This window comes from Ipomoea triloba, chromosome 11 (genome assembly GCF_003576645.1).
Source record: "Ipomoea triloba cultivar NCNSP0323 chromosome 11, ASM357664v1".
In the NCBI taxonomy this organism is placed as follows: Eukaryota; Viridiplantae; Streptophyta; class Magnoliopsida; order Solanales; family Convolvulaceae; genus Ipomoea; species Ipomoea triloba.
In genome coordinates, this window is record NC_044926.1 from 23271961 (window position 1) to 23285255 (window position 13295).

At 32.1% G+C, this 13295-nt stretch overlaps 2 protein-coding genes and 1 non-coding gene across 3 annotated transcripts; 2 read left to right on the top strand and 1 right to left on the bottom strand.

The window, feature by feature from the left end:
- The first annotated feature begins 1490 nt into the window (after positions 1-1490).
- On the top strand, positions 1491-4323 carry LOC115997391 ((-)-germacrene D synthase-like). The gene is made up of 7 exons (XM_031236936.1): positions 1491-1665; positions 1909-2191; positions 2280-2652; positions 2758-2976; positions 3078-3216; positions 3321-3572; positions 3826-4323. Exons 1-7 carry the CDS (start codon positions 1528-1530, stop codon positions 4111-4113), a joined length of 1692 nt encoding a protein of 563 aa, XP_031092796.1. The 5' UTR covers positions 1491-1527; the 3' UTR covers positions 4114-4323.
- A 3388-nt stretch (positions 4324-7711) lies between these two features.
- On the top strand, positions 7712-7795 carry TRNAL-CAA. Its single transcript has one exon. It is a non-coding gene; the product is annotated as a tRNA-Leu (tRNA).
- A 2606-nt stretch (positions 7796-10401) lies between these two features.
- Positions 10402-11152, bottom strand: LOC115997434. The gene has a single exon (XM_031236988.1). The coding sequence runs from the start codon at positions 10999-11001 to the stop codon at positions 10624-10626; it is 378 nt and encodes a 125-aa protein (XP_031092848.1). The 5' UTR covers positions 11002-11152; the 3' UTR covers positions 10402-10623.
- Between the last annotated feature and the right edge of the window lie 2143 nt (positions 11153-13295).

The window sequence follows — 13295 nt, forward strand, 5'->3', positions numbered from 1 at the left end:
ATATATATATATATATATATATATATATATATATATATATATATATATATATATATATATATATATATATATATATATATATATATATATATATATATTTATATATATATATATATTTATATATTTACTTTTTATTTTATTTATTTATTTATTTATTTATTGATTTCAATCCGTATTTACTACCAAACAAATAGACTCTTTCTATTTAATAAAACACATTACCATTACCAAATTTCATTCTGATTCCAATGTTTGAACCAAATGAATCCTAGGTTCATTTGTGTGATTGAACTCAAGAAAAATCTCGTTTTAATAGTAGGGGCCAAATGATTATGATTTATGACCACATATATTGTCTAATAAGGTTTGACTACTGATCGCCCCCAAGACTAACACAAGTGATTTTTCATCTAACCTCAAGTTATGGTTGGTGGTGGTAGGATGCATGGGATTCGAACTCCACCTCAAACATAGTTGTAGTTGGGGTCGTGTGACTCACGGGAAAGATTAATCTGACCCAAGCAAGGAAATCTATGTATTTAAAAAGAACACTTATATGTATATACGCCAAGAGCTAAAGTACAATATTTTGATTCAATCTCAATCTATTTAGACGCTTCCCCTTGTCCAATTCTTTCCTTATCAAACACGAATACAAGTAATTTATTGAAAGTTCTATTCGCTAACAACTCAAATTACTGTCTAGGGCTTGGTTGGTATTAATATGTGACATGACCCACAATATTTTCTGCTAGAAATGTCTTTGCAATTGTTATACCACGACCAAGCAAGGTTCATATTGCATTGTGAATCCTGATACAAAAATTATGTATCTTCAGTTAACACATTTTGTATCTATAGTTAACAGTTTCTATACATGTAAACAAATAACTTAATAATTGCTGACACATAATATGATAGCTACTCAACTTCAAATACAAAATGTGTCAACTACAGATACAAAATCTGAAGATTATTTTTGGATCAAGGTCTACAATGCAATATTAATGTATACCCTGGTTCATGGTATAATTTGGGGATGTCTTTATTGGCCAGCACAAAGTAATGGCCTGAATTAAATTAGTACCAAGGGTCACAATGCACGATCGTATCTACTATCTAGTCCACTCGTTTGCTATTGGTGGAAATAAAAAGCATGTGGAAAAGATAATGTTATGTTCAATTCCAAGTTCATACCAAAATTGAACATAATATGCCTATTGCATGGTTGATACATGAGTCATAAATCCTCGTACATAAGAATATAAGATTCCTTAGAAACTTGCCTTCCATCACGTTTAAATTGAAGTTTCATTTTTGAGGTCATGATTTCTAATCAGGAATCTGGCAATTAAGAGCCTCTCATATATCAATCCTCAAAGATATTGTCATATAATTGGAGAAGACATAGCAACTTTATGTTGCTATAAATTGAGTGACAACTTCAGAGAAATGCACGTAAAATTTAACGTTGTCTTAATTATTATTATTTTTTTCACTTCCGATCTCTCCTTCATACCCAAAAAAATGGCTGCCAACAGTATTCTACCATTATCAGTTCTTACATTGGACCAAACACAGTTGCATGACGTTAGTCGCCGTTCTGCCGATTTTCATCCAAGCATTTGGGGTGACTATTTCCTTTCTTATTCTTCTCAGGCCAAGGTAACCTTTATACACTTACTTTTAGGGTATAACATTTATTTTTGCTAGGCAAAGGGTTGGTTGGTCAAGTTTGGCATTGCGGCGCTGGCTGCTATGCATATATAGAAAAAAAATTCATTTGTTATTAGTTATAATTTTTGACATAATAGTAAACACTTGATTTTTTTATTTTTTATTTACTAAACACTTGATCCTTACAACTGACAAGTATTGACCCATTTAAATACTTGTATATTGGCGCAGCTGGAAGTGGATGCACCGGAATGGCAAGAGCATCAACATCTGAGGGAAAAGGTGAAGAACATGATTATGGAAGCCCAACACACCACTTCCCAAAAACTGGACTTGATTAACAAGATCCAACACTTAGGAGTGTGTTATCAGTTTCAAAAGGAGATTGAAGCTACCTTGCAACAAATATTTGAGGCCTACAACGAATTCAATGTCAAGGAAGATGAGAATGATCTTTACATTGTCTCACTGAAATTTCGATTACTCAGACAAGGAGGATATCCAATATCAAGTAGTAAGTATATGATAAGATAAATATGTGAAACTATGGGTCTTGAATTTTGAATTTCCGAATGAAATTTTTTTACCCAATGTTTCAACAGATGTGTTTGAAAAGTTCACGAACAGTGAAGGCAAGTTCAGTGAGTCATTGATCAACAATGTGCCTGCAATGTTGAGCTTGTACGAGGCGTCACATCTCAGAGTGCATGGTGAGAAGATTTTGGAAGAAGCACTGACTTTTACCACTTCTCATCTACAATCCATGCTGCCAAACTTGACTAGTCTTCTTAGAACAGAAGTCAGTGAAGCACTAAAGCAGCCATTTTACAAAAGAATAAGGAGATTAGAAGCAAAAAGATACATATCAATTTATGAAGTTGATGAAACACATGATCCTATGTTGTTGAAGTTAGCCAAACTGGACTTCAACATGTTGCAGAAGGAACACAAAAGGGAGCTAGGTATTTTCACAAGGTAAAGTTAAGCTATAATATGAAAATTTAAGCAATTCAAGTTGATTATCACAAATAGTGTATATTGATTCTTCTCATCACTTAACCTATATTCATTGTAATGTAGATGGTGGAAAGACTTAGACGTTACAAATAATTTTCCGTTTGCAAGGGATAGATTGGTGGAAGGGTACTTTTGGACTTTAGGAATATACTTTGAACCACAATATTCTCTAGCAAGGAAATTTTTCTTTAAAGTCATCTCTATGTCTTCAATTATTGATGATATACATGATGTCTATGGAACCCCTAACGAGCTCCAACTCTTCTCAGATGCAATCGAAAGGTTCTGCAGTGTTTTGTCATCATATCCTAGATTTTTCTATCTTTTTATACCAATAATATATAATATTATAGGAAATATATATACTTTTTGTCTGTGCGTAGATGGGATGCTACTGCTGTAAATGAATTACCAGAATATATGAAAATTTGCTACATGGCTCTTCTTGATGTATATGTTGAAATGGAGAAAGAGTTAGCAGAGACAGGTGAATTATACCGTATCGACTATGCCAAAACAGAGGTAATTATAGGTTCAATCAACATACATATCACTCATATAGTTTTCTATACCTGTAACTCATTACTCCACACAAATCTTTAAACTTTGCTTCGGTTATGTTATAGATGAAAATTTTTGTGAGAACACAACTGAAAGAAAACAAATGGCTTCGTGATCGATGTACTCCAAAGTTTGAGGAGTATATGAAGCTTGCAACTGAAACGTGCGGTTTAAGGTTGCTACTAACAACTTCTCTAGTGGGCATGCAAGAAGATTTTGTAACAAAAGAGGCTTTTGATTGGGTGACTAAGGGGGCATTAATAGTTGAAGCTGCTTCCGTTATTTGCAGATTAATGGATGACATAGCTGGACATGAGGTAACTATAAAAGTACTATATTTGCATATTACTTATTTTTTAGGTCGGGTTGCCTTCTCACAGTTCATATAATTGTATCTTTTTTCCTAGCAATTTGAGATTATATTATTAATATGTCTATAGCTAATTTAACTATAAGAAAGTGAACATTATTTTGAATTGACTAAAAAGAAAAATATGCTTAAAAATAAAACGGGATCGAGAGAGATCAACTAACATTGAATATGTATTTTTTTTTCTTTTTTATGTATAGTTTGAGCAACAAAGAGGTCACGTAGCATCATCTGTGGAATGCTACATGAATGAATATAAGAAATCCAAAGAAGATACCTATAAGGAGTTGCAAGAACGAGTCATCAATGCATGGAAAGACATTAATCAAGAATGTTTTAAACCTCTTTTTCCTATGCCTATACTCACTAGAGCCCTCAACTTCTCTAGAATAATGGATACGCTATATGATGATGGAGATTCATACACACATTCCAAAACCAAGATGAAAGACTACATTACCTCCTTGTTTGTTGATCCAGTCCCATAAATTCCAAAAAAAGAAAGAATAATGAATGATCTTGAATATATGTATACGTTGTTGGTTGATACAGTCTCATAAATTCAAAAAAGATCGAAAGAATATAATGTATGATCTTGAATATGATGCCGTTATGTTATTGCTTGTAATATTATGTTATTGTTTCATGTACAATTATGGTTTGAAATAAAGGGGGACATGTATAATGTATTATTGTCTTATAGTTGTTCGGTAAGTTTATTCTTCGTTGTTGCAAAACCATGTTGAAAAGCTTCATTACCTTATTGTTGGTTGATCCGATTCTATAAATTCTCAAAAAGATAGATTGTACGGTCTTGAATCAGTCGTTATACGGTGGACCATGGTCTACAATGTATTGTGGACCATAGTCACAAAACGACGCCATTTCAGTAAGTGGGAGAAACGTACGGCGGCCGTAAATTGTAACGGAGCTGCGTAACTGATATTACAGTTCATCTCAAAAGATACTGCCTCACATTAGTTTTTATATTATCGAATGAAATTAATTGTAGTTATATCAAAATGTAACTGTAGTTGTATCGAAATATAACTGCAGTGTATATAAACTGATACTGAAAAACAGTTTCACATTTTTGGGTGTATATTGTCCAAGGAAACTGTAGTCATATCGAAATGATATTGTAGTTGTGTTGAAAGGAAACTGAATAACAGGTTCACATATTTGAGTGTATAATATCGAATGAAACTGCAGTTATATCGAAAAGAAACTGCAGTTGTGTTGAAATGTAACTGCAGTGTATATGGAGTGAAAATAAATGGCGCGAAACGGAGGCCATTTCAACCGTCTGTTTTAATTAATTAAAACGACGTCGTTTTGATACGCGGACCACAGTAAAATTTGTAGTCTTGAATATGATGGTGTTGCTTTAATATTTATAGTTTATGTGCAATTATGGTTCAAAATAAAGAATACAGTGAATGTATCATTTAATGTTTTTTTAGTTTAAGTTTGATCTCTTTCATTTGTTTTTTTTTATTGTTCAATAAATAGTGTGTTCACTTACCAGGAAACTCTGACAGCATATTTGGTTCACGGAATGAATTTGGATGGAATAAGAATAGTATTCCACAGGGAATGGAATAGGTGTGGATCATAGTGCACATAATGTTGTGCGGATCATAACAAAAAATATATTTTTAATATATTAAAAGTATATTATTCGCGTATTGAATATACATTGTACAATATAATGTACATTCAGTATACGAATAATGTATTTTCTTTGAATACAATGTACATTTTTATTATACTTGATGAAGTCATGGGACCCCAGGGTCCATTTTATTGGGAAAGTCTTGATCCAACCGCTCGAGTGGGTGTACATCTTTATGGGTGAGGTGTTGGCTCAATAAGAATAATGAAAATCTATTGGACTAAGGAAAGAAGCAAGTTTAGAGCAAAATGTTATAAGAGGTGTTACTAAAGGGTATCAAACCCATGACCTCCCACTTAACAAAACAAGCATTAATCACCCAAACCACTCAAAATCTTGTGTATCAAAGGGCAAGAAGCTCCAATCATGCATGAGAGTGCGCTGGAAGCAAAGTAGTGGGGGACACATGTATAACCAATAATGAAGGTTACCTAATGTCGTCCATTTGTCAACCATCTGTGAGTCTTTCAACAATATGAATAGGGTGTCTTCCCTCCCCTTAAAAATCATCCATTAGCTCATCAAACTCTTTCTAGTCCATTGGCTTGAGTCTCCTCCCTTCTGTTGGCATACTAGGGTTCGATTCCAATCGGTAACTTTGTTATATTTATTTCATTATTTGAGTTATAACTTGTATTATTTATTATTCTTAGTCCGCCTCTAGACCAGTATCTTGGGCTTTGTACCTATTATTTTAGGTCTAGTGCCCTGAGCAATAATACTATTATTTTTCTATCCCTTTTTGTACTTTCATACCCGGTTTATGGTGGATTCGGTTCCAACAAAACCATCAATACTAAAAGTACATTTTTTGAATACTAAATATACATTATTTGATTATATGATATACACAACTGCGTCGACCATAATAATTGGGAACCCCAATTTTAAATACGAATAGCATTTTCCTCACAACAAATTTAAGTTTGATCTCTTTCATTTGTTTTTTTTTTTAATTGTTCAATAAATAGTGTGTCCACTTACCAGGAAACTCTGAAAGACTGAAAGGTCATGTCATCTCTCAAACTATTATCAACTGCATTATTAATGAATTGATATTGAAATCTTACCAAACAATTAAACTATACCAACCACTTAATAAAAGAACCCTTCTTCTTACTTCATAGCATGTAGAGTTTGACCCCTATTATGTTACGGAGTATATTATATGAGCACATTAAGGAGGATACTAAATTGAATTTAATTATAATTTCAACATGTATTTTAAACTTATAAATACATCTATTTTTTTATGAAACATGTGTATCTTATAATTAATGAAATCATACATTTTCAGAAAATTAAACATGTTTTTGTTAAAGAAAAATAATAATTTTTTAAACTAAAATCAGTACATAACATTCACCTCTTTAATTGATAGGTTTAGAAAATGAAAACTCTTTATATTTTCATTTAGAGGTCGTTTGATACTTTACCACTAATTAAATTCTTAGGAAACTGATGGTAGAGAATAAGATTTCTAGGAGCAACGTAATTTTGCTATAGGAAAATGAGTAAACATGTTTGATGTTGCATAATAAACAAAACAATTAAATTTCATGAAAAATTAATTGCAACTCCCTCCAACCATGGATTGAAATTCCCAACTCCTTCCCTAGGAATTGAAATTCTATGGAAGATGGGAAGAAGAAATATTGTGTGGACAAATTTGCCCTTATTCCTTCTTCCCTTTTAGTATTCCCTAGGACAAAATTGCTGCTTGATGTAGTGCTTTTGTATCAATTTTTATTTTTATTTTATCTAAAAAAACATCCCAAAATCTCTTATTTGTGTTCCTTTTGTTAAAGTTTGTCAAACATATATATATTTGAGTGATCGAATTTTATGTTATAATTTATTTTTTTCATGGAAAATCAACACTTGAATGCTCCTAGCACCCCTAGATGAAGTTAATAGGGTTTAAGGAAATTATGAGTATTACACTCATTGGATTATTTCGCGAAATTAATTAGACTAAAATTTGTAAGAATTATTTTATCAGCTAATCCCCTCAAAACAGTTAACACATTGGATTGTTTTGCGAAATTAATGTGACAATATTCAATGACTAAAAATGAAATTTATTCTTCTCATTTATAACAAAAGACCTAAAAGCGCCACCTTACTAACAACTCCAGAACTAAAATTGGTGACATCTTACATCTATAATACAATAATTAAATTAATTATTACCATATAATTTTAAGACTAAAAATGCAGTCTTTCTAAAAGTAGATCAATTTATTTTGGAAGTTATGTGATGTTGTACGCAATAATATTTTTAATTATGTTATATTTTGCAAACGCATAAAGTAGTTTTTTTTTTAAATGCCTTTGACAAATATAAAATATAATTTTATTATGTTTGTTTTGGTTTCAAATAATTAGAGTAAAGAGAAAAATAACATGTAGTCAGGATGGCCGAGTGGTCTAAGGCGCCAGACTCAAGTTCTGGTCTTCGTGAGAAGGCGTGGGTTCAAATCCCACTTCTGACAAAATATAGCTTACCTTATATATATAGATGCATATATGAAATGGTTGATTGGCTTAATGAATATTAGACAAAAGTTCAAATATTTTATTTTCTCAATATTATTTTTGATAATAAAAAATTATCACTTTTATAAATTGCAAAACATAGTTTGAATTTAATATTTTCAATAATTTTAATATCATTATTATTTTAATATTGAGTACAAATTTTAACACATAATTAACTCCTATCTTACCCTAAGTAAATTTTTTTTTTATATTGTAAAGGGAGGGTGGGACCCCTGGGGAACCAAGAGCTATAACGGTTCCACCACTCTACGAGTGCAAGTAGTCAGCACCAAGTCGTTGAAATACGCATCCTCACTCACAGTCGGGCACACATCAAAACCCATCTTCGCTTCCGTATGGTCGGCTCCAAACAACGCAAGATGATCTGCAACCTTGTTTTGCTCCCTAAAGATTACTCTAAACGAGATCTTAGCTTCCAATCCCTAGTGGTCCACCATTTAATCTTGTCAACTAGATGACAAACCGACCCACGCCCCGCTGAGTTTTCGTGAATCCATTGGAAAAAGATCTTCGCATCTGATTGGATCTCCACGTCACGAACTTCAATTTGCCAAGCCCAACTTAGGCCCTCAGCAATGGCTTTTGCTTCAACCCAAGAAGACTCACCATGGTAAATATAAATAAGTGTAATAGCAAAACTAAAAATACCCTTATGATCATTTGACAAAATTTACCACAATAGTTTAGTTATTAATATTTTAAGCATCAAAATTGCAACAAACTATTACACTGGAGTCAAACATCATCATTCTTCTAAAGGATAAGGATCAAATAGATCCTTCAATTATAGGTCAAAGTGCAATTAACTCCTTAAACTAACATAATCTCCAATTAGACCCTTCATCTCTTCACTTTTATGCAATTAAGTTAATTAACAGGTTATATTTTGGCCACAGGTAAATTTATTTTTTAAATTTAAAAAATTAATTAAAATAATAAATATATTTTTAATTCAAATTAATTAATTATTTTAAAAAAATTCCGGCCATGGCTTCTCCGTCCAGTTGGAAGGATAAGCCAGCTATGGCTTCTCCGTCTAGTAGGTCTCCGTCCAATCCGTCCAATTGGAAGGATAAGCCAGCTATGGCTTCTCCGTCCAATTGGACGAAGAAGTCAGTCTGGCTTCTCTGTCTAGTAGGTCTGGCTTCTACATCAAACTGGACGGAGAAGAAGGCCCCAGGCAATTTTTTTTAATAATTACTTTTACCTATTATTACCCTTTTTTTTAGTATTATTAACTCTGTTATAATGTAGAATAATACAAAGTGTCAATACCGTCTCCACTGGTGCTCAAACACATGACCTCCCATTTGAAAGAGTCACTTCGTATAATACCACTATACCATAAGGACATTAGCATAAATAATCTAATTTAATTAGTAAGGAATAGTTAATTATTTTCTTTTAAAAAATATTAGATTTATTTGTGACTTTGTGTTGTTACTTGTTAATTGTTATTAGACAAAAAATTTAAATATTTTATTTCCTCATTTTTACTGTTGATAATCAAAATTTATCACTTTTATAAATTGCAAAAGTTAATTTGAATTTAATATTTTAAATAATTTTAATATCGTTATTATTCTAATATTGAGTACAATTTTTAACGCATCGCTCCTCTCCCTACCTATATAAATAAAAATAAGTGTAGTAGCAAAACATAAAATACACTCAATACACGTATGATCGTTTAATCAAATTTATCACAATAGTTTAGTCATTAATATTTTAAGGTCAAAATTACAAAATATTATCACACAAGAGTCTGATTGACTCAAAGCCAATCATTATCAATCGTTATATCCTTTCAAAAATCAATCGTTATATTGTTGACCTCATCCAGTATATAAAATTTGGATTCATAAATAAAATTTGGATTCATAAGATAAAGAATTCATGTTCATAATGTATAGAATTATATAGTTGAGAGTACATAAACCTCATATTTTAAAATAAGTACATATCGAGCATGATGTTATTAATTTATGTGTCTTAATCTATATAATTATGTAAATTACGAATTTCAATTTTATAATATGTATGTGTATTAAATGTGTATGTCATATATTATATCATATTATATATAGATTTAAATATATATAAATATAATAAAAAATAAACAAGGCCGGCGAGCCCGAGTTAACTCTTCCGAGTTGGGTGAGTTAATTCGGTCGAGTCGGTCGCCAACTCGGTCTAATCAGCTGAGTTAGGCACTAGGCGGACGCCTAAGGAGCAATTCGCCTCGGCCTAAAGGCGCCTAGCGTATAGACGATCTAGGCGGCCGATTTTTGCAAAAGTGGTATTAATATATTATTAATACATTATATTATCACAGAATGTTCATTATTTTAACACGTGTGCAAAGTAAGGAATTTTTTTAAAACATAAAAGAACGTGGTTTTGAATTGTAGTGGAGACACACAATAATTTGCCACTCAAATCACACCCTTATATAGTAATTATAATTTCTCTTGTAACCCAAAATTGAAACAAACCATTAACTCATTAAGCAATATGAGAGTGAATTACAATCTGTAGATAAAATAAGATTGCAATATATCTTCATTTTAACAGTTAATAACAAAATTGTAACCAAATATATATATATCTATCCAAGAAAACATACAAAATTATCCTAGATCTAGGATCCAAGCTAAGAGCCCAAAATTATTTATACATATATATATATATATATATATATATATATGTGTGTGTCTGTATGTATAGGTCGGTGTGGGGAAATTGTTAAGCAGATCCAAGTTTATGAGATCCAAGCCAATGTGCTAAACCCCAAAACCGCGACGGCGCAGGAGAAGGCAAGAACGCCGCCTCTTCCCCGGAGAACAACCTTGGCCAAGCACAGTGCCACGTCGGAGGTAATTTTGTCGCCGTCTTTTGCGAGGACACGTCGGCGTTTTCCGGCGAACGCCAGCAGCACAATGATCGTGATCCACGTCACTATGGTGGTCCGGACGGCGAGAACGAGCAGCGCCGCCACAAGGACCGCCGCCCCGCAGACGGCGGCGGCGGCGGCGGATTTTTCGTAGGCGGCGGAAGAGAGGAGTACGGAGAAGGAAAGCAGGAGGAAGAGGAAACACGTTGTTGTGGTGGTGGGTTTGGGGGTTTTGAGGTCGGACATTGGAATCCTCTGTCGGAGAAACCCAGGATGTTGAGAGAGAGAGAGAGAGAGAGAGAGATAGAGAGAGAGAGAAGGGTGTGTTTGGTTGGGAATGAATAATAGTGTGTAAGTAATTGGAAGGGAAATGGAAAGATAGTGAGCATGTGGTTGCACATGGCAAGCCTGGCAAATAAGCAATTTGAAGCCCTTTGGGGATTTAATTGATTTCCTAAACCCTTAATTATACTCACTTTTTCAAATGCTAATAACCATGTCCTATGCAATTTAGGAATTGCCATTTCAATCCACCTTGCAGATATCAATTCAACAATTATTATACCATGAACCGGGTTTCTCTCAGACAAAAAATCTGTACCTTTAATTAATATATTTTGTACCTACAGTTAATCGTTTTTATACATGTAAACAAATAACTTGATAATTGCTAAGAAATAATATGATAGCTACATGTACAGAAATTGTCAACTACAACAAGTACAGAATGTGTCAAGTACATATACATAATTAAAGGTTATTTTTTTTATCAGGGTTTACAATGCAAGGTAGACCCTAGTCCATGGTATAATTTGCCTCAATCCAAAGCCATCCCGTGTTGATCGGATGTTTTTGAATGATTGTGTATCGGTGGGTTTAGGTTGAGTTGGATATGAATTTTATATACAAAATCTACATAAAAGTATAAAACACAATCCGATCGATTATATCTAATCTAAATCTAAAAAACTAATAAGAGTGAATGAATGTTGGGATCCCATTTATTTATGTCAATTTTTTGTTACTTATATATATATATATATATATATATATATATATATAGAATTTTATTCAAATGTGGCCGCGCCCTTACGTGCGGCCGTGCGGTTTACACCACTCAATGTTAAGAAATGCACAACTCAATATTACGAAATGCACCACTCAATAACATTGAGTGGTGTATTTCATATTTAAGAAACACACCACTCAATGTATTGAGTGGTGTATTTCGTAACATTGAATGGTGCATTTCTTAACATTGACTGGTGTAAACCGCACGGCCGTGGTGCATTTCTTAACATTGACTGGTGTAAACCGCACGGCCGCAGTGCATTTCTTAACATTGACTGGTGTAAACCGCACGGCCGCACGTAAGGGCGCGGCCACACCTGAACATGACCCTATATATATATATATATATATATGATGCTATAAGAGTTGTACTATACACTTTTTTAAACAAAAATATTCATACATTTATAACTTTCATTATCTTTTCACGTCATTATCATGTACATTCATCCACCATATCTTTTATTATATTCTTCAATAGGAATAATAAATGTAGACATTATATATTGGAGTGATATAATAAATAATTTTGATTTCATTTAGATTTTACGAAGTAATTAGTAATGATTGGTTATATATTACTATGTATATATATAAGTACTAGTATGTAATTAGTTCTAATTTTTTTTATATATATAATTGTATAGTTTATCACCTTTAGTTTTAAACTAAAAAGTTTATTTGAAAAAAAATAATTCAGTTAATATATTTGAATATTTTTATTATTTTATTTTTAAATATAAATAATAAATTTATTATTTTATTATGTATAAATAATTTAAATATTATTATTAAATTTTAAAATTTTGTAATAAGATAGTGTACTCACATCTAAGTAGGGTGGGGTTGGGGTAGCTATCCCCAACCTATTGCCATTCATAATGCAATTATGCTGTGAATATATAAAATATACTTTTTTTTACGTGTACATGAAAAAGAAAATGCAAAATAAGATCATACCATTTATATAGATGTAAATTATATATTTTGATGTGACGATATTAATTTAGATTCATCCCCTATAATAATGTGGCTATGTTCTACGTGTGACATTTGATGATATATTGTGTAAGGATTTTAAAAATAGTATGATATCCATTTTTAATGATTTTGATTCTCATTCCTGGTGTGTAAATCCATGAACCAAACACACCCTTAATAATTTTGTTAGAATGTTTGCATTATTTTGACCTCTCACTTGAGGCCACAACTATGCCGCTTGACCACAAAGCCTTTGGCAGAATATTTGCATTATATTAAGTTAACTTCATTATGAATTTTGATTTCTATAATTATTTTATCAACCCTTTTAAATTTATTTAATGCCATTGAAAATAGTAGGTATCTGCCATGAGTACCCCCATACATGATAGAGCAAGTATGAATTTAATATATGTTTACCATTGGTGGGGTGGAATGAGAGTAGTTGGTGAAATTATAAGAATTAGTTAGTAGATATAACCAACTCC

Bases quoted from the DNA above. Each gene is read 5' to 3' on its own strand.
- LOC115997434 (XM_031236988.1), bottom strand. From the start codon at position 11,001: ATGTCCGACCTCAAAACCCCCAAACCCACCACCACAACAACGTGTTTC.
- LOC115997391 (XM_031236936.1), top strand. From the start codon at position 1,528: ATGGCTGCCAACAGTATTCTACCATTATCAGTTCTTACATTGGACCAA. The intron at 2,192-2,279 runs GTAAGTATATGA...ATGTTTCAACAG, and splicing joins AGGATATCCAATATCAAGTA to ATGTGTTTGAAAAGTTCACG. The intron at 2,653-2,757 runs GTAAAGTTAAGC...ATTGTAATGTAG, and splicing joins GAGCTAGGTATTTTCACAAG to ATGGTGGAAAGACTTAGACG.